The following is a 27,894-nucleotide window of genomic DNA, read 5'->3' on the forward strand; positions in this document are numbered from 1 at the left end:
TACCCATATTGTTCCAAATTAACTGCATTATATTTGGGCACAGGCGTACATTTTAAAAGGAGCTTGCACGCGTCCATGCGCGCGTGGTTCCGATGTATGCGCATGGATGCGGTGATTTTATAATATGTGCGTGCCGGCACGCGCATGCCATAAAATCTGTTGGCCGTGCGCACATGTGTGGGTGGCACGTGCAGGGGGGGTGAATTTTAGTAAATTACATGAGTCAATGGAGTTGGGCCTTCTCCCATTCCTTTTCAGTCCAGTCTAATTAAGGAGTGGACTGGGAGGAAACTTCCCTACCCTTCTACCTAACCGTCCTTCCCTTTCCCCTTTCCCCTCTCCACCCCTAACCCCTAACTCCTTGCTACCTAACCGAAAATGTTTTATTTTTCCACTTACTGCTCCTCCTGAGCAGAAGTAGTTTGCTTGCACCAGCCGGCTGCCGGCACGCACTTCCCTGATGACAGCGGTACCACTGTCCCAGTTGGCCTCCGTCCTGCCCCACCCCGCCCCATGCAGCCCTCGCCCCCTGGCCTGCCCCTTCTTCAGGGCCCAGCACTCGTGTGCATTTCAGGATTTACGTGCATGGTCGGGCCCTTTTGAAAATGCAAGCAGCACGCGCAGGGCCCAGCCACGCGTGTAAGTCCTGATTTTTATGCGTGCGGCCATTTTAAAATTTGGCCTTTAATTAATTAATCATTTTTCATAGATTTAGAAAGCAAATATCTGAAGATACCAAGAGATGTGCTGGATAAAGTTGCATTGTTGCCATGCTAGTCCACTTGAATGCATGGAAATAAAAGTTAATAAACACCTTTGTCTTGGACTAACTTAAAACATTTCCTGACTAGCTTTCAGGGGCTGTACGCCCTTCCTGAAGTCAGAACAGAAGGAGCAAAAAAAATCTCAGTTAAGGTTACCTTTTTTGTCATTTATAGTTAGGTTGCTATTAATTCATATATTCATCCAAAGAACAGTACTTCCTAAATGGTGGTGTTTCTTGTCCAAGGCTCTTCACCAACAGGTGGTCTTCTACTCAAGTTTCACTGAATCTGAAAGCAGAAGAAATTTTAAAAAGCAAAGAAGTAGCAATTTAATGAAGCAAAAGTTAAAGCTGAGACTCTATGCTTCTGTCTACAATAGCCATATCTATCTCCAGCTGCTTGCTCACTGATCTTTGTTTTACACATTAGAAAGGTTCAAGCAAGAAAGCGATTTTATTAAATGAAAACCTTTATATATTGCACCAGTGGAGACTTTTTTTCTTTTCTTAATTTGCTTTTGTCCAGACTACATAATCAGTCTTGTACAAATAAGTACTGCATAGTAAGTGGACAAAAATATAAAAGGATTCCTTCCACACAACTCCCCCTGTACGGCAACATAGCCGAGCAAGAGCTGAAAAGAACCCTCATATTTGTTGAGATAGAAAACAAAAATAGTCACTAGATTCCATGGTCTTTTTTACTACATTAATCTGTATTATTATTTTAATGTAATTATTATTTTGGATTTTTCTCTCCCATATCCAGGTAGTTTCTGTTTAACACTAGCTACAAAGTACACTTGTTAAAAGTGCACAAATATTTTCCATCTCTGTGGGAAATTCATAATTACACCCATTAAGTTCATAAAATGATCCTAGAATCTAGTGTGAATTTTCATCCCACAATATGTTAATCTTATTTTTGTGCTCAATGGTTCATATGGCTCTTTTTCATTACAGGCAGATCCAGGACTCCCATTCCATGAAAAAATGTTTTCTTCTTCTGCATTATTTAGATCCACTGCAATATTTGAATTTGTATTTTATTTTATGTATCTTCCCTCTTCTCCCACATATTCACTTTTAGGTCGATATAGTTCGAGTCATAGGGCTTATGGGGCTGACTGTGCACCATTTTGGTAATCTTTCTATGCATTGCTTCTGCTCAGTCTATATTCCTCTAGAGAAGCAATTTTCAGAGACAGATACAATACAGTCTATGATGTCTCAGCAATAATGTCTGTTGAGACACTACCACTTACTTTTATCTACTTATCATGCCTCTCCATATACATATTAGCAGTCCATTCTCATTCCACAGTCAACAACCTTTAAGGTCATCAGATAGGATCACCATCAGAACCCTTTCCTGGGTGTGGATTATCAGTACCTCATTCTTCCCCTACCCCACCACCACCACCACTGGTTTCTGTACCTCAGATGCAGGATTGCATTTCTGTACCAAATTATTTTCAATAAATGTGTATTTCAGTGTTAGTCTTGATTTCTTTTTCTTCTTTTCATGCAATGTTATTCTTACAAAGTAAAACATCAAGGCGGTCAATATTTAAAGGATTTCCCAGCCAAAACAAGTTTTCACTGGTTGAATATAACTGGTTAAATAGCTGGCATCATCTAAGTCTGTGTGAGTAAAACCGCAAACTGCACACATTTAACTGGGCTGGCCAGAGATGATTTTGGGGCAAGTTTTTGAAAATTAGCTGGTCAGTGTAATATTCAGTACTAACCAGCTACATGTACCTCCACAAGTCCATCTGCACACATAGCTGCCCTTTAATCTACCCATTCAATTTTTGAGTGGATAGATTTAGCTAGATATTCAGTCATAAACTTAGCCAAGTAAATGCAGCCCGGTATCCAACTAAAAGAAACTTGGTAAACTTAACTGGTTATCTTTACCTTCTCAGTGGGGTCTGAATATCAATCCTTAAGAAAATTATTATTATTATTATTTATTTATTTATGTATTTAAGGGTTTTTATATATTATTATTATTAATAAAAAAAATAAAGAAAACTGGCAAGAATATGCTACAAAATGTAAAAGCTGTGGTAAAATACTCTTTTTACATGCTTTGCTTATTACGCTGTGAAACTATTTCTAAATCTTGATGATTTCCATTCAGTTGTGCAGGTAATGATCCTCTCTGGCTTAGATTATTGTAAAATGCCATCTACCGTATGTCAGGCTTTCAGCTTCTGCTTTGGCAGGGTTACAGACGCTGCAGAATGCTGTGGCCAGGGCTCGTACCGGAGCCAAGCTCAATGAACATATATCACCTGTTTTGTCCTCGTTCCATTGGCTCCCTGTCCCATGGCACATCAAATTCATTGTCTATAAAGTACTGGGTGATAATGCTCTTTAGTGGAAGCATCAAAAAGGTTTTATACTCTGCACATTGAGATCAGCTGGGCAAAACCTGTTAGAAGTCCCCGCCCTTCAGATGCTGCATCTTGCCAATGGTAGAAGGTCCATTTTTGTGGAACGCCTTACTGATAAATTTAAGAGCTGAGGTAGATGTAAAATCTTTTAGAAGACATCTTCTGTTTTGTGAAAGCTTTCAGGGGGTCCAGCAATAATGCCTAGCTTGTTGCAGTCCTGGTCGCGACGGTCGCAACCCGGCCCTTACCTCGGTCCTGTTCCACCTCTGAGAGCCTGCGGCCTGTTTCGCAGCGTTCCCGCGGGGGGGACACTGCCAAGAAATCCCTCCTGGATGCCATTTCCTTAGGCACGCGCGTGCGCAGCAGCCGCGCTTATGAAGGCCTTTTCCCGCCACTGAAGGCTCCGCCTTACCCCTGATGTCAGACGCTGCGGCCTATGTAAGGTCGCCGTGGAGCCCAGAAATTCGCCTTGCAACGGGGTTCCTTGCGGTTCCCAGTTGCTCCGAGCCCCGGAGTGTGCTATTGCGTTAGCAACTCCGTTCCTGCCTAAGACTTGCTACGCTTCTGTGTCCAAGTCCTGTCTTTGTTTCTGCTTGGTTCCAGTACCTGTCCTGCTTCAGTGCTTGCCTAGTTCCAGTACCTGTCCTGCTTCAGTTCCTGCCTGATTCCGGATCCCTGCCTGCCTGCTTCAGTTCCAGCTTTCGTGATCTCCTAAGTCCCAGCGGCCGGGCTCCTACGGGCTCCTCCCGGGGGAGCTCTGGCTTCCAGGGTGAATCCCCTAAGTCCCAAGCGGCTGGGCTCCTACGGGCTCCTCCCGGGGGAGTACCAGCTTCCTGGGTGAAGCTCACCGTCCACCATCGCCTGCCTGGTATCCGCCTCCCGGCCTGCCCTCATGCAGAGACTATAGTCCATCTCTCCCCAGTCTCCCGCAGGCCGGCCCAAGGGTCCACTAAAACAGCTAATTCACAACATAGCTAGCTCTTTTTTTTTTTTTATCTCCAACTAGGGCAGGCTTCAACTATTGATCACTCTTAAATGTATACTCTATTTGCGTTTTTTCAATGGCATCAATGTGTACAGGCATTTATGTGTACAGGCCAGCCTATGTGGTGGTCACAGTATTATTGTTTGTGCATATTCTTTATTAAGGATGTTGTTTTGAAACTTGCCCAGAATAGGGCGAGTAATAACAATTGTTTAAATAAACAGATAAAACAGCTTTACCCTTTGCCTGTATTTCCAACTATATTTAGACAGTGCACTGTATTCTTTCAGTAAGAAAATAAGCATTAAAACAAGGATGCTGGAAAACTAGATTGGAATCCTCAAAAGAAACAGATGACATTAGTTGCTAAGTTGTCAGTAAAACGTGAGAAGTGACGCTCCAGACAAATTGTGAAAAGAAACAGTACTGTGTTTTTCTCTAAAAGTGAAGGGAAAGCAAGGGCATGGTGGAAGAACAAATGGAGAAGTTGCAGTTCAAATCCCACTGCTGCTGCTGCTTGTGACCTTGGGCTAGTCACTTCAGCCTCCATTGCCTTGTGTACAAACAGACTGTGAGAGCCTTCTGGGCACAGGGAGATACCTAAATGTAATCTACTCTGAAAGGTGAAATACAAATTGAAGAAATAAATACAATTTGAAGAAACCTAAGCATGACCTAGTAGTGCCATAGGACAATAGGGGTAGGCAAGGAGCAACTTGAATGGGAGCTGTGGTAAGGACCCTAACATCAGTAGCTGGACTATAGTGGGTGTCAAATAAGGCACTGAGGTAACCCGCATAGAGTGGTCTTTACAACCTAAACGCTAGAGGCAAGACTGTATTAGGTTTTCAAGGAAGCCTTAGGGTAACCTTGCATGGACTGTCTGTGGTTAAAGCTCAATGAGCAAGGGGAAATTAGACAATGGCTACATTAGTTTTGGTAGCTGATTGTTTAGACAACTTGGTAATAAGACATGGAAGATGACCCGAGTGTTGGATTTAGTGCTGGTCTTGTAAGAATCACAGAAAAAGATGACAAGCACTGATATGGCCCTATTTATTTATTTAAAATCATTTATTAATCACTTAACTGATAAATCTCTATTAGTGGAGATGGTAGAGGCCAGTGCTTTAACAGATTCTGGGAATGCTGGGCACTGAAATTGAAGGCAGTGGTAGGAAAGGGATGGAAAGTTAAGTGTAAAGACATCGATGTGGGGAGCTGATGTTGGGTTGAGTATGGGAATTTATATGTTCATCTACCCAACTGGACAGACTGCATGGGCCGATTTTGTCTTAGTTTATTGCCATCATTTCTAAGTTCCTACATCTCAGAGTGTCATCTTCGGTTCATTGGAAAGCTTTTACAGAAACAGCTTTAGAGAGCTCCTCCCCAAACCTCAGTACTTTGTACTGTGTGTATTTATAATTGAGAACCACAACTCTGAGCCAACAAAAATAATCTGGTGGTTTTGAAATGAAAGTGAGAGGTATGTAGTCAAACAGGAGAGTTGCCTTAGACAGCTATTATTCTTGCTTGCAGAATTGTCCAATGAGTTTCCAGATCCTTTGGCTCAATAATTGATGTCACAGATGGGGGGTGGAGGGTGGGGGAACCTCATGTTTAATTTGTGATATTTTTTTCTCGATTGCGGTTTTCTTTTATTCCTTTTCATCCCACATATCTTTGACTCCTTCTTCAGCATGAGAAAGGAAGGGAGTATGAAGCAAAAAAAAAAACAGTTGTAGCAGGGCAAATTATGGCATGCATTATCCCATTTACAGTCTCCATTATAGAAATGTTACATTGCATGATGGGGACTGAGAGCAGAGAATGGAGCAGGAAAAAATAGGTGATCAGGTCAAACAATGGAATTAATGAAGACTTGAGGTGAAAAAAAAAAATGTGTTCTGTGCACACAGCGCCAATTCAATGGAGCATTGTTATTGCTACTGTTAGCAACACAGAAGAGGAGATGAGAGAGAAAAGCAACAACAATCAACTGGAAATAACTTTTCTCGAGCTTGCATGACCTGGAGATCCATGCCTGTAAAAAAAACAGAAACCAATAAAATAACATCAATAAGGGCTGATTGAACGTATTACATTGATAGGTTATTGTTCTCATACCACATCCCACTAACTGGTAAAATAAAAACATGACACTGAGAAATCTTGCAAACCTAGGAAGGATTGCGTGCAACCCCATCCCCCTTAGCAGCCACCGCTGCTGTTGCTGTGACATACATAGTAAGTAACGCAGTGAACGATGGCAGAAAAAGACCAAAATGGTCCATCTACTCTGCCCAGCAAATTTTTTTTTTTAAAGGGTAGTAGCAACTGCCACTCCATGCAGGCTACCAGTCAATCCTTCTGTTAAGGGTAGTAGCAACTGCCACTCCATGCAGGCTACCCGTCAATCCTTCTGTTAAGGGTAGTAGCAACTGCCACTCCATGCAGGCTACCCGTCAATCCTTCTGTTAAGGGTAGTAGCAACTGCCACTCCATGCAGGCTACCCGTCAATCCTTCTGTTAAGGGTAGTAGCAACTGCCACTCCATGCAGGCTACCCGTCAATCCTTCTGTTAAGGGTAGTAGCAACTGCCGCCGCATAACAGAAGGTTTGGAGGTAGTCTACACTGCTTCTCCCTTCCCCAGCTTCTGTAGCCCCCTCCTCTAGCTTCCTGGGCCATGTGCACAGAGGTGCAGCAGGGGTAGACAGTCAAAGAGAGGTGAGGAGAACCTGCCAGGAGGAGGGAGGGGGGCGGGGTTGTACAACATTGAACTCTATGAAATCTGAAAATCTAAGGCCAGGGCCAGCGGAAGCACTAGGCGAGCCAGGCCTAGGCCTAGGGCACCGAACATTAGGGGGCACCAAATAGCAGGTGTAATTGTGTGAGCAATAGCTGTGTCAGGATCATTTTCAAAGTGAAAGCATGCACGTACTTATGCTATGAAAATTAGTACAAAGTCTGCAGGTCTAAAGCACCTGCAGACTTTACACCGACTAAAAATTCCCTCCAAACTGTTGTGTTGTTTGCTTATTGTGCATTTAGGTATTGTAAGCATGAACCCTTAGGCCGAGGCAGGGTTGACACAATCTGCAGGGAGAAGCCCCTCAGGTCCTGACCATCAGCTGGTGGGCCCGGATGAGGAAGAGGCCCAACTGGAGCTTCGCCTTTACAAGCCCACGTTCCCCTCTGGGTGACGGGGCCAGCAGTTCTTAGGTGGGGACCACTGCTGGTGGAGAGATCTGTCAAGGCCGGGTGGAACAGGAGAAGATGAAGCATATCCAAAGGCAGGCAATTGTCAGAGGCAGGCAGCAAACAAGAATGTCCAGGAATCAGGCCGAGAATACCGGGTACCCATCCATAGGGCAGGAGTGATGGATAGGCAGGGCAGGAAGGCAAGGAGCAGGACAAGCAGATAAAGAACTCGTGGAAGAACTGAAGATGGACCACATTCACTGAAAACAAAGGAACTGGAGAACAAGACACAGGAACTGGAGAACGCTAGAGCAACTCACACTACTGGGCTGTAGAGAGAACTGTTGTCAAGATAGGATTGAAGGGGGAGAGAGCGGGCATTTAAAGATCAAGGCTTGTGAGGTTATCCATGGATACCATGGGAGATTTCCCACCATGTGCCTTTAAATCTGGTGACGTCAGGTGCATGCACACCTAGTGGTGGCCATGGGGAGAGTCGGTGGTCTCCTGCTGTACATCACGTCTGGCTTGTCAGAATGAGGCAGCCTGCCACACGTCCACACGGGGAATCCTTGGTGGTGGCTTGGGCCTAGAAGGAACATTAGGGGCAGTTAAGAGCTGTCAGTGTTAGAGGAAGGAGAGTCCAATGCTCTGCAGCTGGTGGGGACTCTAGATAAAAGGTTCCTGCACCTAGCAAGCAGGGGTGGATTTCAGGAAAATATCAGCCCGGGGAATTTTTTTCAAAACCGGCCTACAGGATATACTATCTGACTCCCTCGTACACATTCTCTCCAGCACATATGTCAACAGCTCCCTAAAGCATGTCAAGCCAACTCTGGAACCTGGCAGAATTTATCCTAAATATCTCTAAAGGAAAATTAGTTTCTTACCTGATAATTTTTGTTCCTGTAGTACCATGGATCAGTCCAGGACACCTGGGTTGTGACTCCGCACAAGTAGATGGAGACAGAGCAAGATCTGTCGGACTTGGCTATATATAGCCACGTGCCTCACACAGCCCCTCAGTCTTACATAATGTCAAAGTAGAACAAGCTAAATAACTATTCCCAATGGGTCCCAATTCAAAAACCCCAACTGGAACAAAGCTCCCCAACCGGAGAAGCAAACCAAGAAATCAAGAAATCAGATTAGGTGAACAAACAAACAGCGAGCGGACTCTCCGTTACTTCAGACCAGCAAAAAACATGGGTGGGATCCTGGACTGATCCATGGTACTACAGGAACGAAAATTATCAGGTAAGAAACTAATTTTCCTTTCCCTGTATGTACCAGGATCAGTCCAGGACACCTGGGATGTACCAGAGCTATCTTACCGAGGGTGGGAACCAGAGAGTCCCGCTCGGAGTACCCTCTCTCCAAAACCCCCAGAGTCAGTGGCCTGAACGTCCAACCGGTAATGCCTAGTGAAAGTGTGCAACGACTTCCAGGTGGCCGCCCTGCAAATCTCTTGAGGCGACACCTGCGAGGACTCTGCCCATGAAGCCGCGTGCGACCGTGTCGAGTGAGCCCTAAGACCCATGGGCACAGGCTTACCCCGTACCACATACGCTGAGCCAATGGCCTCCTTGAGCCAACGAGCGATTGTAGTCCGGGAAGCCGCTCCACCTCTTTTTGGACCAGAAAACAGAACGAAGAGGTGATCAGATACCCTGAAAGGATTAGTGACTTCCAGGTAGCGAAGGAGGACCCTCTGCACGTCTAGCTTCCGTAGTTCCCTGGATTTCGGATCCGACAAGTCTGCAACAGGGAAGGCAGGAAGCTCGATCGATTGATTCAAATGAAACGCCGACACAACTTTTGGTAAGAAAGAAGGAACCGTCCGTAAGGAAACCCCTGAATCCGAGATCCTCAGGAACGGCTCCCTACATGACAACACCTGCAACTCCGAGACTCGCCTTGCCGAGGCGATTGCGACGAGGAACACCGTCTTCAACGTAAGATCCTTGAGTGTCGACCGCTTTATTGGCTCAAAAGGCGACGAGCACAAGACGGAAAGTACCCAGTTGAGATTCCAGGACGGACAAGGATGGCGCAATGGAGGGCGCAAATGCTTAGCCCCCCTAAGAAAACACGCTATATCCGGGTGTAGTGCCAGAGACACCCCATGCACCTTGCCCCTTAGGCATTCAAGTGCTGCAACCTGAACCCGTAGGGTACTACACGAGAGACCTTAGCAAGGCCAGCCTGAAGAAAAGCTAGAATATCGGAGACGGAAGCCGAAATAGGATCCACGCTGCGCTCCGCACACCAGTCATCAAAGACCACCCAGACCCGGACATAAGCCAAGGACGTGGACTGCTTCCTAGCCCGCAACAACGTGGAAACCACCGCATCCGAATAACCCTTTCTATTCAGGTGCTGCCTCTCAAAAGCCATGCCGCGAGACAAAAGTGATCCGCATCCTCCAAGCAAAACCTGAGGAACCGTTGATAAAACAGCTGGATGCCGATATGGAGGTACGCTTCCGTGAGGTCCAAGGACGCCAGAAACTCGCCCGGGTGGACTGAGGCAATCACAGACCGAATTGTCTCCATTTTGAAATGGAGAATGGGAAGACATCTGTTTACCCCTTTTAGATCCTAGGAAGAGCCTGAGGAGTAAATGTTTTCATCTAAGAAGTGGGGTCCCTTATTAGAGGAAAGGAGTTGAGTGTATTCAAGGGCTGTATTTGCTGCAGACTCAGGTTTGTTCCACTTGAGAGGAGAGTGCCTGTCTGCTACTTCATAAGGAGATCTAAAGAATTTAAGAAGACTTCAGGAAAAAGGGTAGAGAAAGATAAAGGGTAAGAAATGGCATCCAGAGAAATTAAAAGACTTTATTATTAGAAGAGTGAGGTCACAAGTTTATTAATCTTTCTGCTGTACTATTATTTATTTACTTTATTTTAAATGCTACATTGAGTGCTGCAAATATTCTTCAGACAATTTAATAACTATCAGAAAAGAAATTGGAAACCACATTGCTTCCTAGTGTGCTTTTTGGATGCAAAAAGCTGTGATTATTATCAGTGCTTGTTAGAGTGAAAGGAAAGGGGCTTGAACTGGGACAATTGCAAAAGGACCTTGGAACTATTGTTCTCCTCTCAGGGAGCCCTGGAATTCAGAAGTAAACGTAGAGACAGAACTGCGGGCAGAAAGAGTCCAGCCCTCTTCCTATAGGCCCCTGGGTGCAGCATAAAGGATTTGTCCCGCCCGTAGGAGGAGGTGTGGACCTTTACATGAGAACTCATGGAGTAATGGACCTTTGAGAAAGTTATTGATGCTGTATCTCCATCACAATATCATGTTCATGGCATCCCCACATCCCAGAGATACATAACAAAATTGATGACTTTCTTTCACTTTAAATGGTCTTCTTGCTTGTCTTTCACACCAAGGGTGGACAAACAAGGAACATATGGAGGCTTGCCACCAAGAGGCATAGGATCTAATCATGCAGTCACTCTCTGAGAGCATCCACAGTTTTTACTGGTGGTCACTGACTAACAGAGAGGCTTTCTTGTAGAAATAAAGCATTTCCTTTTGCTGGCCACTATCCAAGCACAGCATCATACACTTCATATGAAAGTGTAGGGCATCAGAAATGTCCCTCCCCATTTTAAAGACACAATTGGCAGGGCTAATTTTTTTTTTTTTGCTAAGGTCCTGTGGTGTGATGAGTGGAGGAGTAGCCTAGTGGTTAGAGCAGTGGGATGTGAACTAGGGAAGCCAGGGTTGTGAACTAGGGAAGCCAGGGTTCATAAAGCTGTAAAGAGTTAAGGCTGTGTACTCATGCCCACTCCAGAACCTCAACAGCTTGTAAGCATTTAGACTAGTCTCTCTCCCTTGGCTCCTGGTATATATGAAGATGGAGCTCCGCTAATCAGTTCTACAGGGTTCTTGTTGCGCCGGTTGTGGACCCTTGGGTTGAGGTAGGGTTGACGCTACCAGTAGGAGGGATCCTATGGCTCCCCACCATTGGCAGACACTGAACGAACACCAGCATTCACAGAAAAAATAATTTTATTGCATATAACTTAAAACAAATACACAAACTAATTAAACTGGGTACTAAAACTCTCTAGAAATCTAGAACAAGATTCCAATTTAGCAGTTTTATAAACATTTTAAGTATGCAAAATTGAGGCCAGACTTCCTGCACACAGACTGATGTATTACGCTAAAGTCAGCAGTCTGGAGAAAAATCTGCAGCTAGCAGGGATTGCAGAGAATAAAAACAAATTTTTCCCTCTCAGAATAATTAGAAAGCATGAGCTGTTGGGAACGGGAATTGTATATATTCTTACTATGCTTTCCCCCACTCAAACACATCTGGCAATGTAATCAAAAGAGATTTACAAACAGGATATGTCGCTCTTATAGTACCATCATAAGAATACATCATTGTCAGGAGAAGGGGGAACCTCCTTTCGGAGAATTTGGTAGATAGTAATGGAGATACTGTGGTGCAGGCAGCCAGACAGGTATTGTTTGCACTTCAGTGCCTTGGCAGAGGTGCCCTAATGTCTGTTTCCAAGTTCTCACACTAAAGTTTATGACTCGGTAATTTCTGAAAAAGCACTCTGGCAGGGGTGTGGTTTAGTTAATGGTGAGCATGTCACTCTGGATCTCGTGACTCAGTTGGGTCTGCAGGTCGCTAAGTTTTTTCTTCAGCCCAGATAATGCAGAAAGCACAATGGTTTCTGGGCGCAGAGAGCCACAGGACTCCACATTGTAGTAAAACCTGAGAAAGTAGAAATAAAACATCAGTTCAGTATCAACACTTCTCCTTTTGTAATAGTGAGATGGCCTGGGATAGATAGCACGATAGAACAGATCCATTAAATACTAACTACTGGTAAGTACCAGCTCCACTCGCCAAATAGACTGGGATAGTGTGACAAATAGTTGTAGCCAGCTATTTAATAGACTTAGTTTTTGGGTACTTGCCAGGTTCTTATGGCCTGGATTGGCCACTGTTGGAAACAGGATGCTGGGCTTGATGGACCCTTGGTCTGACTCAGTATGGCATTTTCTTATGTTCTTAAGGATGGAGGCCTGCTGGCGTTTCACCAATACCAGCCCTCGTTTCCCAGGGGTTGAACCTTTGGGTACCGGTGCCGGCTGGACTTAGTATGTCGTCGTTGATGGAAAGACAGAGAGGTCAGCCCAGAGGCAGCAACAGTGGAATGGAGGAATCTTTACTGGATGAGGTGGAGTCCCGGAGACCCGGGTGCCAGACAGGGGGCACCTGAGTAAGAACAGGCTGAAGCCTGAATAGGCCAAGTCCAGGATGTACACTGAAGAGGCATCGTAGAGCAAGCTGGTCAGGGCCAGCGGCAATCAAGAATCAGTGGCAAGACAAGGCTGAGGTCTGGACGAGGAGAGAGTCGGTAGCATAGTCAGGCAATGCAGAGGTCTGGGCTAGGAAAGAGTCAATAGCGTAGTCAGACAAAGCCGAGGTCCGGGCTTGGAGAGAGTCAATGGCGTGGTCAGGCAATGCAGAGGTCCGGGCTTGGAGACTCAATGGCGTGGTCAGGCAATGCAGAGGTCCGAGCTTGGAGACAGTCAATGGCGTGGTCAGGCATTGCAGAGGTCCAGGCTTGGAGAGAGTCGATGGCATGGTTAGGCAATGCAGAAGTCTGGGCTTGGAGAGAGTCAATGGCGGTCAGGCAATACAGAGGACGTGTCCGAGAAAGCAATTCAATGAAAGGTTAGGAATCAGGAATGCAGGAACAAAGGAGAACAGGAACAGGAACTAGCGAGCATCAGGAACCAGGAATGTAGGAGAATCACCAGGAAGCAATGAGTACACGACCAGCGTGGAGACTTGTTGCAAAGGCAATCATTGGAAGATGAGCCTGGCCTTAAATACCGGAGTTCCAGCGACGTCATCATCCAGGGACGCAGCCAATTTCCCGCCATGGGCCCTTCATAAAAGTCAGTGATGTGTGCACTCGCACCTAGGGAGGGGCGTGGCGCTGGACAGCGGCATCTCTCCACGGGCCATGCGGAGAGGCACAACGCAGAGCACAGGAGTCTGTAGCTGAAGCTGAGGCACCGGAGGTGGCCCCAGGACGGAGCTGGTGGCCCACCGCCACCAGGGATGAGGAACCAGGCACTGGATTCGTCAGAGAGAGGTAAGGGGACAGGTCCGCGGGTCTGCTGCGGCACGAGTAATAGTTCTGAAGATTATCGTAGTTAAACTAGGCCTGGAAGTGAGTAATTCAGAACACATTCCTTCCATATAGGTGCAGCCACCTCAACATCAATTTTGGGCATGTTGTAAAGGCACTCATGGCAATAGATAGATGGCAGTTTTTCATTTCAAACCTTATATGCACCCTGTTTTTAATCAACTACAGTGGACCCTCGAGTTACAACCGGCCTGACATATGAACAACTTGGGTTACAACCAAAATTTTAATTTTGAGTTTTAACAAGTCTTGAGTATGCTGGCCAAGGCCATGTGTATTCGCTCGTGTGTGCGGTTGCTTCTAATTGGGCGTTTTTTCCTGTCAATCGTGGTTTTTTTGGGCTTGGTGGGTGGGAGTTCTGCTCTGCTGTTGCAGTGATTGGCTGCTACTGCTGCCGATGAGGCCTGTCCATCTCAGGCGCACCCAGAGCTGCAAATGTTCACAGGAGCAGACAGGCAGACCCGGCATGGCATTTCAGCAAGCAAACGGCATCACTGGTGACCAAGGAAGCTTCTGTGCAGCAGCAGAAAGGGAGTGTAGCACTCAGCTGGCTACAGGAAGGTATCAGGAGGGAAGGAATGAGTATGCTGGGAGGGGAAATGAGTGTTTGGGGGCCTGAGATGTGCTCTGAGAGGGTGCAGAGGGGGAATCCTCCCCCTCCTCCCTTCCTGCAAGTCAAAGATGGAAAATTGAATGGTGAGTATAGTATGAAATTGTTGTTTCTGGTAGGCTAGGCACATTTTATAACTTTTTGGTGAGTACACTAGGAAAATTATTGGTATTTCTGGTAAATTAGACATATTGTTCAACCCTTTTTTATTATGAAAAGGTTAGGTAAGGGGTGTTTTGGGAGGTTTGGAATGCATTATGGGTATTTCCATTATTTCTTATGGGAAAAATAGTCTTGACTTACAACCAACTTGAGTTACAACCAGCACTCACAAACGAATTGAGTTCATAAGTCAAGGGTCCACTGTATTCCTATCTTGTGTCTCCAGACCAAAACAGATTCAGAAGGTTTGGCTATGCATTTGTGTCTTTTGGCCAGCAAAGATGTCCTCCATGAGAGCTCAGGCTGAAGAACCAGGAGGATCTTGATGACCTGGAGAAGGACTAGATGAATTGGTGGGGTAATTGGTAAAAGTGGTAATTTTACTTCATGTTACACATAAATCGAGATTTAAGCGAGTAAGCCCCACTTTATTTTTACATGAATATAATTTTAAAATAGATAGGAAAAAGTAAAATACTCACCTTCTATGCACTGCATGTATTTGAGCATAGGTTTTGCTGCACGGTAAAAATATGCATATTTTATAATATGTGCATATGTGACATGCATGGGTTATAAAATACTATGGTAAATCTATGTGCAACTAAATTTATTTATTTATTTATTTATTTATTTTGTTTAAGGGTTTTTTATATACCGAGGCACATTTGCAAAACATCACCTCGGTTCACAATGTAACATAACTTAGCAACAAGCTTTACAATAACAATTTTTTAACAGGGAGAGGGTTAACAAGGGTAGGAGTAGAACATACGAGAATTACATACATATGTACATGTTAGTTTTAGCAAGTGAGTTCATCAAAGCAGTCAGAATAATTAGCAGGGGAAAGTAATAAAGGGAAGGGGAAGAGGGGAGTATACCCACTGAGGGCGGAGGGTAGGGAGAGTAAATAGATAGGGCGAGAGTCAGTCGGGTGGTCATATCGCATCTTTGGGAGGGGGAGTCAATTCGTTAGTCAGGGTACGCTAGTTTGAACAGCCATGTTTTAAGATTGTGCTTGAATTTTTTGTGGCAAGGTTCCTGGCGTAGTTGGGAAGGCATTTTATTCCAGTGGGCAATTCCTGCAATGATAAATGATCGCTCTCTAAAGGTGGTATGCTTCATGAGCTTGGGAGAGGGAGTCTGGAGTTTGGCCTGGTGTGGCGTTCTTGTGGGTCTGGTTGGAGTGTGAAGCAGGAGATGTTCTGGGAACCATTGCATGTCGTGGTTATGAATGGCTTTGTGTATGAGCGTGAGTACTTTATATACTATCCTGGAGGTTACGGGGAGCCAATGTAATGATTGGAGGACGGGAGTGATGTGGTCATGACGGTGTGTATTGGTGAGGATGCGTGCAGCAGCATTTTGTAATAACTGTAGCGGTTGTAGAGTATTTTTTGGTAAGCCTAGGAGGATAGCGTTGCAATAATCAAGTTTAGACAGGATCATAGCTTGCAGTACTGTGCGGAAGTTGGAGGTGTGAAGAAGAGGTTTGATTCTCCTCAAGGTGTGGAGTTTGAAGAATCCGCTTTTTATAGTGGCCGAAATGAATTTTTTGAGGTTAAATTGGTTATCTATCATAATGCCAAGGTTGCGGACTAGTAGGGTAGGAGGGCAGCTGGGTGGTGAATAAATACTCGTGTATATGCTACTGCGCACAGTTGTTTGAAAGTTATCCTCTCTGGATACAAAATAGCTGCAGACATCAGCCCTACGGGGGCTATTTTAAAATTGTTCTCACTTTGTCTATGGGAGAAAAGCTAGGTGAATCAGGCCCTAAACTGAGTTGGTCCTATGCTAAGTAACCTACATTAATGTGCAAAAAGTCTATCCTGATTCTGAGAACATGTACAATACCAGATGTAGGAGACTTTCATTTACAAAGTCAATATCTGCTATTTCGATGAAAGGATAAATCTCACTTTTGCCTCAAACTCATGTAGACCAAAGACATTACATAAACAGTCAAATATAGACTCACTTCAGTACGTGGAACAACCATCCATCCTGGGGGGGGAAAAGCCAAAACAAAGCACTGTATTGGCCTGTTCTTTCCATATCAACCATAGTCTCATATGATTTCTTTGTAGTCCGTTTTAAAAGGTTCCATCATTTCACAGCACTACTTCAGTTTTAAAGCCACAATCATCACTGTGATACCAAGATAAAAGGAGCATTTTCTGGATAAGAGCAACTGAAAAAGAATAAAATGCATATTTTAGTTGAAAGAGATGGGGGACAGAGTTACAGTTAACCTGTATTATGCAAGAAACTGAGGGCACTGACAGAGCAACCTTAAAATATGTTGCCACTTATTTTGAGCGCAGCTGCACTCTGCATGCTGATGAACAATTCTTCTGCCATTACTTCGGGCACAAGCTTCCAGGCACTGAAGTGTTGCAGCGAGCACGAACCGTTTCTTATTCCATGAAAAAAGACTATGCCCTAGCACTCAAAATGGCTTGGGGGGGGGGGGGGGGGTAGGGGGAGAAAATATTAAAGGTTGCACATAAAGCATGGCCTCTCAGTACAATGAGCGAGGGAATAAAAGTCTTCAAGAAGACTGCAGAATTCCTGTTTTGAAAAGACCCCCCAAGTCTGACAATCTGAATTCCATCAGCATGCCTAGGCGGGTTTAAGATGAGCATGGAAGAAAGTGCAAAAAATAAATAAATCATACTGTAAAACAAACAAGCAAAAAGGTTCACCCTCCATCTTCCATTTCTAAGTGCATCAGAAATGACACAGATTTATTGAAGCATAAGATGTCAAGGTCAAGCTCCCACTTTCTCAGTTGCAACAGGAGTGAGTGATTAGTTGGCATGAAATATCTTCAAAATGAACTGAGCTTACAAACTGGCAGGTTCTAAAGCACTAACACTAATTTAGAAGAAATTAGGTTGTATTAATATTTTATTATTATGTTTTGTTGGGCCCCCTCATTTCCAGTTAGAATTAGAATTTCCTTCGCCTGGCTCCACGTCAGAAAGAACAGGCAGATCCAGTCTTGGTTTTACCCTATTGAAGGGCTTCCCAAACTTTTAGCCAATGTGACCCCAAAATTCACATGACCCCAGACAACCAAAACAAATTAGTAGGAATGTGGCTCCCACCCAACAATCACTCCACTCTCACTTTTACCACACTCAGGTTGATCTTCTCTCTCAACCTCCATCCCCTCCAAAGGACCTCCTCTCTTAATATCCTCTTCAGCAGAACTCCTCTCAACCTATGCCACTCCAGGAGATGTAATTCTCTTACATCTCCCAGATGCACTCATTTATCCTGCCATCCCCTTCTCTCTGACCCTCCCCATCCCTTTTCTCTTCCCCCCAGTTGATCCTCTCTCACCACAAGCTCTCCTTGCCAGCTGATCCTCTGTCATCCATCCCTCTCACCCCCATCCACATTCTTGCCTGTCATCCCCCATCCTCTCTCTCTTACCCCACCTCATCTCTTCCCCTCCAAACCTTCTTTCACATACTCCCAGCTTATCGCCTCTCGCCCCCCAGCTCCTCAGTTGATTTTCTGTCATTCCCCTATCTGCACCCTCCACAGCCAATCCCTCTCACTGATCCAACCTTCAAATCCATCCTGCATCTGATCTCTTCCTTCAAACAACCCCTCTTCTAAAATCCCTCTGACCAGGGTCAGCAACAACATCTTCCTTTGGGTCCTAGGCCAAAGGTGGATGACATCTGGTGGGGATGGCTGATGACAAGAGCAACATTTTTCTCTTTGATAGGTTTAGTGATGGGTGAGGAGAGGAACAGTGGCAATTTCCACTGGTCCATGCACACACAGCCCTCCCCTCCCCTCATGGCTGGCTCCAAACCTGATGGTGATCTGCAAGCAGCAGTAGCATTAGTACAGGGCTTGTGAGATAGTGTAAACTCACAGACCCTGCAATGTCCCTAAAGCCTCCTTATGCAGGGCCTCCTATTACCACAAGCTCACGTGAGGGTAGAGCCACTGCAGGGACTGTGAACACAATCTGGCTCACAGGTCCCATGCTAACTTATACTACTAATGCTGTTGGCAGCTGAGGCACTGGTAGCCCCAGCTGAAAGTTTTGTGATCCCATTTGGAGTCCTGACCCACAGTTTGGGAAGTCCTGCCCTGTTGCATGCATGGGATTGCCTCATTGATTTTATTTAAGAAAACCAGAACTAGAAGGTTCTTTCCTCAGACCTGGTTTAATATAGCAACGTTGTGAAACAGATATTAGTGAATTCTCACTACGAACAACTCCAAGCACAGCCAAGATCAATCTGTGACTTGCCTATAGAAGACAGCAGTAAGAAAGAGAAACATTTATGCTTTTTTATATTTTTTTTCATATAATTTACAGTGTGTCAGCTTGACTATATATAACCACATATACAACTAAAATAAAAATATTGTACTAGTAATGATTGATGCACTTTAGGTACCGTGGCATTCAGAGCTGTCAAAGGGGAAGTAGCAGCAGCAGTAGTAGTGAAATGAACACTTCAAGGCACAGTGAGAAGGGCAAAAGCGCCACAGCAGTAATGGGATAAATACCTCAAGACACGGTGAGATGGGTTAAGGAGCCACAGCAGCAGTATTAGCATGAATGGACACCATAAGACACCTAAAGAGGAAGAAATGGCACCAACAATAGTGGCACGAACACCATATGACACTTAGGGGCTGATGCAAAAAAGTTGTGCTGAAGGCGGGCACTGAGTTTTCAGCGCCCGCTTTCGTAACGCGCCCCCAGGCATCTCTCCTGGGGGCGCGATGCAATATATAAATTAGGGCTCATGCTGTCGAGGAGGTACTAGAGGCAATTGCGTGCCCCTAGCCCTTTACAGTGTGCGCTGGAGAGGAGTCTGCTCTCGGCGGCTGTGCCCCAGTTAAGAAAACAGACGCTGAATTTATCAGCGTCTGTTTTCCTAACCATCTGTCCTGAAAGGGGATCGGTCCTTTTCACTGACAAATGTCAGTGAAAAGGACCAATGGGCAATAAGTGAAGGAGTGAATAAATGAATATTAAGTGCCCGACACTTTAATATTTATTTATACACTCCTTCTGGTGCCGGTAGTCAGGTTCAGAGAATGGACTCAATTTATCAGCGTCCATTTTCCTAACCAGTGCATGCGCCAGGGATTCAGGAAACAGACGCTTGTCAACTGAGTGTCCACTTCCTGCACCCGACTGCCAGCGCTTTTTTACAAATTATTTTTTTAAAGAGTTGTTCCTCCTACTTAATATCCCAACGATATTAAGTAGGAGGCAGTACAGAAAAGCAGTTTTTTCTGCTTTTCTGTACTAGTTTTAGTAGCGCTCAGTAATTAATGCCTGCTCTGGGCATTAATTGCATAAGGGGATTAGTTAGCGCCTATACAACCCGCATTGAGCACATTGTATTGCACACTGTATTGAATCGGCCCCACAGTGTGCTCGGCTGAGCACACTGTATTGCATTGGCCCCTTAAAGAGAAGCAAAGAGCACCAATAATAGTGGCATGAGCATCACAAGGCACCTGCAGAGCAACAGTGGGATAAACACACCAAGACACAGTGAAAGGGCGAAGTAGAAGAAATAGCAGCATGAACACCTGAGGTTTAGAGTGTGGGGACGGCGCAAAGCAGATTGCTAGCAAAACCCCAAAGTGCGGGATATAGGATGTGGCAAACAGCAGAGTGGCATCAAAACCTCCAAAACTATACTGCCACCAAGTATAGGTGAACTCTGTATTCAAGAAATCCAAACAACGATCACTCAAAATGATAACCCTATTAATATTCAGACAACAAAACAGAAAAAGTTCACATATCCAAGATGAGATGATGAATTGGCAATGAGATAAATCGCTCTCATGTACCCTTTTTTCTGTTTCGTTGTCTGAACATTAATTGGGTTATCATTTTGGATTCATCCAAACCTCCAAGGCCTAGAATGTGAGGCACTACAAACCCTTCCATCCCCAAAGACACCTATGGGGGCCTAAACCTATGCGGCTACACTAAGCCAAGCCCATCCAAGGCCGCCCCAGATCCCTGAAACCCCTATCCCCATATACTCCTTCCGTGGAGGAGGGGGGTCATTGGTGAACAAAAGAGCAGGAGCAATGCCTATTCACTCCTGCCATTGGCCCTGGAAATAACATCAAAGTGATATCACTTTGGCAACATTCTCAGGGCTAGGTAGTGGCATAAAGTTGTGCTCCCTCACACACACACAAGCAGGATCCCACACACATTCTCTCCCAAAGTTACCTTATACACACACACATTCTCTCCAATATACTCTCACTAGGCTCACACATATAAACATGATCTCACTCTCACAGGTTCCCATACACACACACACATATTCTCTCTCTCACGCTCAAACACACATACTCACACAGCCTCTCACTCTGAGCCTCTCCCTCTCTTCTGGCCTCTTATTCGGCTGACACAAGGCAGGATCTGCAGTAGACTTACAGGCCTCTTCTTCGGCTTCACGGGTCAGGGTCCATGGTTGCCTTCCAGGCCTCTTCTTCAGCCACTGTGGAATGGGGTCGGGAGAATGCAATACCCTGGGATGATGGTCCGTAGGTTCTCCCATCGGGTGGCGAGGCAGGAACAGAAGACGTGACCAGCTGGCCCTCGGCACAGGAGACAGAGGCGACTGTGAAGGCAGATGGAGTGGTGAGATGAAGAAAGGAAGTGTGTCTTTGTCACTGGAAGTCTGCGATCCCCCCAGGAGGAGCCCATAGGGACCCAGACCGCTGGGACTTAGGTGGACCTTTGAGAGGTCAAGGAATCGATGCAAGGGCTGACTGGAGCTTCACCCTGGAAGCCCACGGTCTCCCAGTGAGGAGCCCATAGGGACCCAGATCTCTGGGACTTAGACAGGCCCTTGGAGACGGTAGTCCAGAAGAATTCCAAGGTCAGTGCCAGAGGGTTGTTGCTCACCAGTCCGGTCACGCACCGAGGGATCACCACTTGCCAGTCCAAAGTCACATGCCAGAGAATCACTGCTTGCCAATCCGAAGTCACACACCAGAGAATCACCGTAAGCCAGTCCGAAGTCACACACCAGAGAATCATCATCAGCCAATCCAGTCAGGAACCAGGAACACCAAGGCAAAACAGGAACAAGGATCCGAAGCACAAGGAACTCACCGAAGCAAGCAGACTAGACAGCACTGGAGAACGTTGCCAAGTCAAGGAATGGTCAGAGGAAGTCTCCTTTTATACTTCCTCTGGCCCTGTGGATAGGAATCAGCTGAGAGCACTTAAAGGGACGAGGTCTTGGATGGAAGGGAGTCTTCAGAGCTATAGGAATGTAGGCCCTCGTGGAGCGAGTACCGATTCCTATGTGCAATAGAACTCCCTGTGTTCACGTCTGCGATCGCAAGCAATGTGGAGTCTTCAGGAACGTAGGCCCTCGAGGAGCGAGTACCGGATCCTGTCTTGGCAATCTGAAATCAAGAAGAGAGAGCGGGGCCCCCGTGGAGTGGGTACTCCTAGTAAATTTGAAAAGGCTGAGCAGTGGAGGATTCCCCTGGCTGACTCGGATTGTTGTTGCAAGTAGCGTGGACTGCCGAAGCAAGTCCTGTTGGAGTTCCTTGCTACTCGTTAGAGGTTAGCAAACAAAGACCTTTTAAAGTGGAAATGGATGACGACACTATGGGGGGACGCCCCCGAGGTTCATGCCTTTGCTGGTACAAAGTCTGGCGTGTGTGCACACCCTTAGATCATTGGGAACATGGCAGATCCATAGCGTCAAGCCAGCCCGGGGACACCGGGACCAAGAGGCAGGGAGAAGCCACGGCTGCATCTGTCCGTCAGAGCTGAAGGGAGTCACTTCCAAGGTAGAGAGGGTGGAACGAGGGGCGAGAAGAGGCACGAATGCAACAAAAGTGAGACATCTTTGAGAACCGGTCAACAGTTACCCAAATTGTGTTGTTTCCTCCAGAACGTGGTAAGTCTACCATGAAGTCTGTGGCGATGTGTGTCCACGGTTCATCAGGTACTGGCAAGGGTTGGAGCAAACCCCAAGGATGACCAGGTGGCATCTTCTGTCTGGCAGAATTTGCACAGGAAGCAACATAGGAGAATGTGTCTTCCTTCATGGTGGGCCACCAATAAAAGTTTTGTAGCTTAGACAGAGTTCTGCATTGGCCAGGATGTCCTGCCAGTTTAGAGTCGTGAGCCCATGCTAACAACTTCTTTCTGAGGTTCCTGGGTATGATAGTCTTTCCTGCAGGTACTGAATGAGAAGCTGCCAAAATAATCCTGAGTCAATAATGTGTTGCGGTTCCTCTGGGATGTCCTCTGAGAGGAATGATCGAGACAAGGCATCTGCTCTGATATTCTTATCTCCAGGGTGGTATTTTAGCACAAAGTTGAATCTGTTGAAAAACAGAGACCATCTCGCTTGTCTTTGATTTAGGCGCTGTGCGTGGCAGAGGTACTCCAGATTCTTATGGTCTGTATAGACAGTGACTTGATGTTGCGCTCCTTTGAGCCAAGGGCGCCATTCTTCGAATGCCATCTTTATAGCCAGGAGCTCTTTATCTCCTAGTCCATAATTTTTCTCTGCTGGAGAGAAGCGACGGGAGAAGAATGAGCATGGTTGTGGAACCTTTGAATCACCGGCCTGGCTTAGTACAGCCCCTATGCCCACATCTGAGGCATCAACCTCCACGATGAAGGGCTTAGTGAGATCTGGATGTTGAAGACACGGCTTGCTCGAAAATGCATCTTTTAATTTCTGGAATGCAGCTATTGCCTCCGGAGACCAATTTGTATAGTTGGCACCTTTCTTTGTCATAGCTGTAAGCGGAACTGTGAGTGAGGAGTAGTTTTTGATGAAAGTCCTGTAATAGTTGGTGAAATCTAAGAAATGTCTGATAGCCTTCAGACCAGTGGGCTGTGCCCAATTCTTGATACTCTCCAGCTTCTGTGGATCCATTTGAAAGCCTTGGTTGGAAGCTATGTAACCCAAAAAGGGCACTGATTCCTTGTGGAATTCACATTTGGATAGCTTAGCATAGAGATGGTTTTCACGGAGTCTTTGCAGTACTCTTTTGACATCCTCTATGTGGGTGGTCATGTCTTGAGAGAATATCAAGATGACGTCCAGATATATAACTTCACAGTTAGAGGAGATCCCGGAAGATTTTGTTCATTAAATTTTGAAAGACAGCCGGGGCGTTGCACAGGCCGAAGGGCATCACTAAATATTCAAAGTGACCGTCCTGGGTGTTGGCCGTTTTCCACTCATCACCAGCTCGAATGTGAAGTAAGTTGTGGGCTCCTTTCAGATCAAGCTTGGAGAAGATCTTGGCTCCCTGTAGTCTGTTGAAAAGCTCTGAGATCAGAGGCAGGGGATAACCATCTTTCACTGTTATTTCGTTGAGACCCCTGTAATCGATACATGGACGCAAGGTTCTGTCCTTCTTCCCCACAAAGAAGAAGCCTGCGCCAGCAGGACACTTGGAGGGTCTTATGAAGCCTTTTTGGAGATTTTCCTGAATATATTCGGACATGGCTTTATTCTCTGCCACGGAGAGAGGGTACACCCGTCCCTTGGGTGGTTCAAATTAATAGCGCAGTCATAGGTTCTGTGAGGTGGTAGTACGTCCACAGCCTCGTTTGAAAAGATATCTTGGAAAGATGCATATTGAGGCGGCAAACCCGGCATTACTGGGGTGGTTGGCATGCAAGATATAGGAGCGACCTCCGTCAGGCATTTCCCGTGGCAGTCTGGACCCCAACGTGAAAGTTCTTATGTAGCCCAATTAAACAGGCATATGCTGCTGCAGCCATGGTAATCCCAGTACTATGGGGTGCATGGCCTTCTCTAATACAAAGAAGGAGATATATTCAGAACGGAGAGCACCGGTCCATAAACATACTGGTTCGGTGAGTTGGGTTACTTCACCCGGTAAGGGCTCTCCATGAATGGAAGACAAAAGTAGTGGAGTCTTCATAACGGTAGTGGGGATCCGTAGGTGCTCCACTAAACGTTGTAGAATGAAATTGCCTCCTGCCTCTGAGTCCACCAGGGCAAGAGTCTGGTACTCTAAAGGTCCACAGATCAAAGATACAGGGAGAGAGAGTGGTAGAAAAGGAGCGGTAAGACCTAAGAAGAGTCCTCCAGCAGGACTTAGGTCTGCCAGTTTCCCGGACATATAGGGCATGATTGAACAGCATGGCCAGCTTGTCCACAGTACATTCACAGTCCCAATTTCTTCTGTGTTCTCTGGATGTCAGATGGCTGCGGCCTAATTGCATAGGTTCTTCTTCGCCAGCATCTGGAACCAAAGGAACCGGCCTGGGAATGGACTTCTCTTGCTTCACCCTGGAAGGGTTTTCTGAGTCTCTTGAACCTTGTCACGAGGTTGGTGATCAATCCTTGTTGCAAACTTCACTAGTTCAGCCAAAGTCTCAGGCATCTCACGAGCGGCAAGCTCATCCTTCAGACGAGAATTCAGTCCTTCAAAGAAGAGGGTCCTCAGGCATTTCAGGTCCCAGGATAATTCACACGCCAGTGTCTTGAATTCAATAGTGAAGTCAGCTAATGGTTTATTACCTTGCTTCAAATGAATCAAAGAATATCTTGCAGTGGTATACCGGGCAGGGTCATCGAAAACTGATTTAAACAGTCCGAGGAATCCTTCAAGGTCATGAAGAATTGTATCCTCGCGCTCCCACAGTGAGGAGGCCCAAGACAAGGCTCGTCCATCTAGATACGACAGGATATAAGTAGTCTTGGCATAAGCTGTGGGAAAATGGCTGGGCTGCAGGGAAAAGTGCATGCAGAACTGGTTAAGGAAACCTCTGCATCTCCAAACCTCCCCCGAGAAGCGGGTAGGGGCAGATAGAGGTACAATAGTCTTGACAGTCACCTCCGATGGTATGGCTTCTTTACCTGTGGTGGTAGGAGAGTTCATCTGTGTGTGCAGTAGGTTGAATGCAGTGTTCAAGCCCTCCAGCACATTCTGCTGTTCGGAGATTTGCTGGGCCAGGCCTAGATTGGCCTGCAATGCAGTGGGCTGAGCTGGATCCATGGAGTTAGCAATCTGTTAGGAATGAGCGGTGATTGGGTGGATCCTTGGTTACCATGGCAGATGACCACACCCATGGGGAGGAGCCCCGTGAGGAGCCACAGTACTAGGCTAGACTCAGACACACAAACACAGTAAGTTCTTTATTAAACAGCTTTGAAGAGTGCCACCAGAGGTGGTAATAGTGAGGCAGTCTGGTAATTGCAGTCCCAGGGACCTCGGCAGAGGGAGCCCTTCTTACCCCATTGGTAATGGGAGGTTCTGAAGCAGGTTTCCCAGCAAGGAAGTACTGTGGATGAGATAGACTGAGAGTTATTGTACTCACTAGGTGTTTGCTGTAGATAAGCGATTCCACCAGGTTGTAGAAGTAAGTGCAGACACCAAGGCAGGGAGAGCAGGCCCTCGAGGAGCGAGTACCTGTTCCCTGTAAGGCACCTGAAATAAAGCAGAGGGCCCCCGAGGAGCAGGTACCCAGGTTAGCACTTACCCCGAAGGGCAGAGAGAGAGCTTCCAGCGGTAGCATGGAAGCGGCAGAGTAGCGTAGACAGGAACAGAACATATCCAGAATCAAGTCCTTGCTAACTCAATGAGCTAGCAAAATAGTAGATGTTATATACCCGGATGGCATGACATCAGTAAGGGGGAACGCCCCCGAGGTTCGCACCAAGGGTTGCATAAAGACATGGGTGACGCGCAAGCACGCACCCTAGTAGGTACCTGGGAGGAGCATGGCGGGAGGCAGCACCATAGCTGTTCCGGGGACGCTGGAGAGGTTGGCTTGTAGATGCGGCAGTAGCCATCTTTCCTAGGTAAGTGGGAGGAGCCGTGAATAAGGTGAAGCAAACGGGGCGAAGCCATTTAGCACCGACGGACGCAACAATTTGGAAATGCTTACCATCTCTTTTCAGTAGATCCTGTTAGAATTCATTACAATAATCCAACCTGCTGCTCACTGAATGCAAACTTTACATTGGTTAAAGCCTCTACTAACATTCTAGGACTTCCGACCTGTTTTACAACAGATTACTGCTACTCACTATTACTAGGCCTACCCTCAGGACAATTAAAACCATTACAGCTACTACAAAATGCCTCTGCAAGACTACTATTAGGGAAAGGGAAATTTGATCACATCACCACTTCGCTTATTGATCTACACTGTTTGCCAGTACAATCAAGAATACACCATAAAATACTAACATTCAACTTCAACATAATCAATGCCAGTAACTCCTGCTTATTAGGCATGACTCTCCAACAATATACACCACAACGAACACTTAGATCACAAAACAAAGGACAACAGTACCTACACCACAGAAACCTCATCTATCGCAAATAATATTTTCTATAGCAGGCCCCAAAATATGGAACTCTCTACCTGAGTCGCTACGTCTGATTACAGAAAGAAAGTGCTTCAAACGTAAACTGAACACATGGCTTTTCAAAAAAGCGTATGATCTAACATAAAACAACAACTAGTAGAAAATTACATAGATATAATTTGATGAATGAACGACAATTACTAAAAGACTTAAACAGTATTAAGACAACTCACTGATTACCTCATGAAGGTTACTTAATAAGATCTGGTTGAAGACATCCACAGGATAGCAAAGAAAGGAGAAGTGGTGATCGTTGGAGACTTTAATATGCCAGATGTAGACTGGAGAATCCCATCTGCAGAATCTAATAATAGTAGAGAAATAGTAGATGCCCTGCAAGTAGCTTTGTTCAAACAAATGGTAATGGAATCCACGAGAGAAGGAGCTATACTCGACTTAGTGCTCACTAATGGAGATAATGTCTCAGACGTCCAGGTGGGTGCCCACCTCAGCACCAGTGATCATCAAACGGTATGGTTTAATATCACAAAAAAGGACACGGAAAAGAAGCACAAAAACCCAAGTTTTGATGTTCAAAAACACAGACTTTGATGAAATGGGGGAGTACCTGGAGGAAGAACTAAAAGGCTGGGAAAACGAGAGAGATGTGGATCAACAGTGGACCAATCTAAAAGGAGCAATTACCAAGGCAACTAATCTATATGTTAGAAAAGTAAAGAAAAGCAAAAGAAAAATGAAACCTATCTGGTTCTCAAAGGAGGTGGCTGACAAAATAAAGGCTAAAAGAACAGCATTCAAGAAATATAAAAGATCCCAAAAGGAGGAGCACAAAGAAGAATATCTGGTAGAACTGAGGGAGACGAAGAAATTAATCAAGATGGCAAAAAGTCAAACGGAAGAGAGGATTGCCAAAGAGGTAAAGAGTGGTAACAAAACATTTTTCAGATACATCAGTGAAAAGAGAAAAGAGAAAAGTGGTATAGTGAAATTGAAAGGTGGAAAGGATCAATGTGTGGAGAGAGACGAAGAAATGGCAGAAATATTAAATGAATACTTCAGTTCTGTGTTCACTAAAGAGGACCCTGGAGAAGGACCGTCACTAGTTAACAAGAAACTGGAGGGGAATGGAGTAGATGTAACTCCATTTACAGTAGAAAATGTATGGGAAGAGCTGGTGAAACTGAA

General features: G+C 45.7%; 1 protein-coding gene across 5 annotated transcripts in view; it reads right to left on the reverse strand.

The window, feature by feature from the left end:
- Positions 1 to 927: 927 nt before the first annotated feature.
- The window catches only part of LOC115099147 (DNA-directed RNA polymerase II subunit RPB3-like), a 47,695-nt gene continuing 20,728 nt past the window's right edge, over positions 928 to 27,894 (reverse strand). For 2 of the 5 annotated variants that reach the window (XM_029616520.1, XM_029616519.1), the window contains exons 2-4: positions 16,311 to 16,523; positions 14,809 to 14,844; positions 11,363 to 12,101 (exon numbers count right to left, since the gene is read on the reverse strand). In XM_029616520.1, the coding sequence (XP_029472380.1) occupies positions 11,957 to 12,101; positions 14,809 to 14,844; positions 16,311 to 16,396 (267 nt within the window). In that variant the 5' untranslated portion in view covers positions 16,397 to 16,523 and the 3' untranslated portion in view covers positions 11,363 to 11,956. Of the gene's footprint in view, positions 1,053 to 5,964; positions 6,201 to 11,362; positions 12,102 to 14,808; positions 14,845 to 16,310; positions 16,524 to 27,894 lie in introns of those variants that run through there. The other 3 variants (XR_003858691.1, XR_003858692.1, XR_003858690.1) reach the window with 3 other exon arrangements.

This window comes from Rhinatrema bivittatum, chromosome 9 (assembly GCF_901001135.1).
Source record: "Rhinatrema bivittatum chromosome 9, aRhiBiv1.1, whole genome shotgun sequence".
NCBI lineage: Eukaryota > Metazoa > Chordata > Amphibia > Gymnophiona > Rhinatrematidae > Rhinatrema > Rhinatrema bivittatum.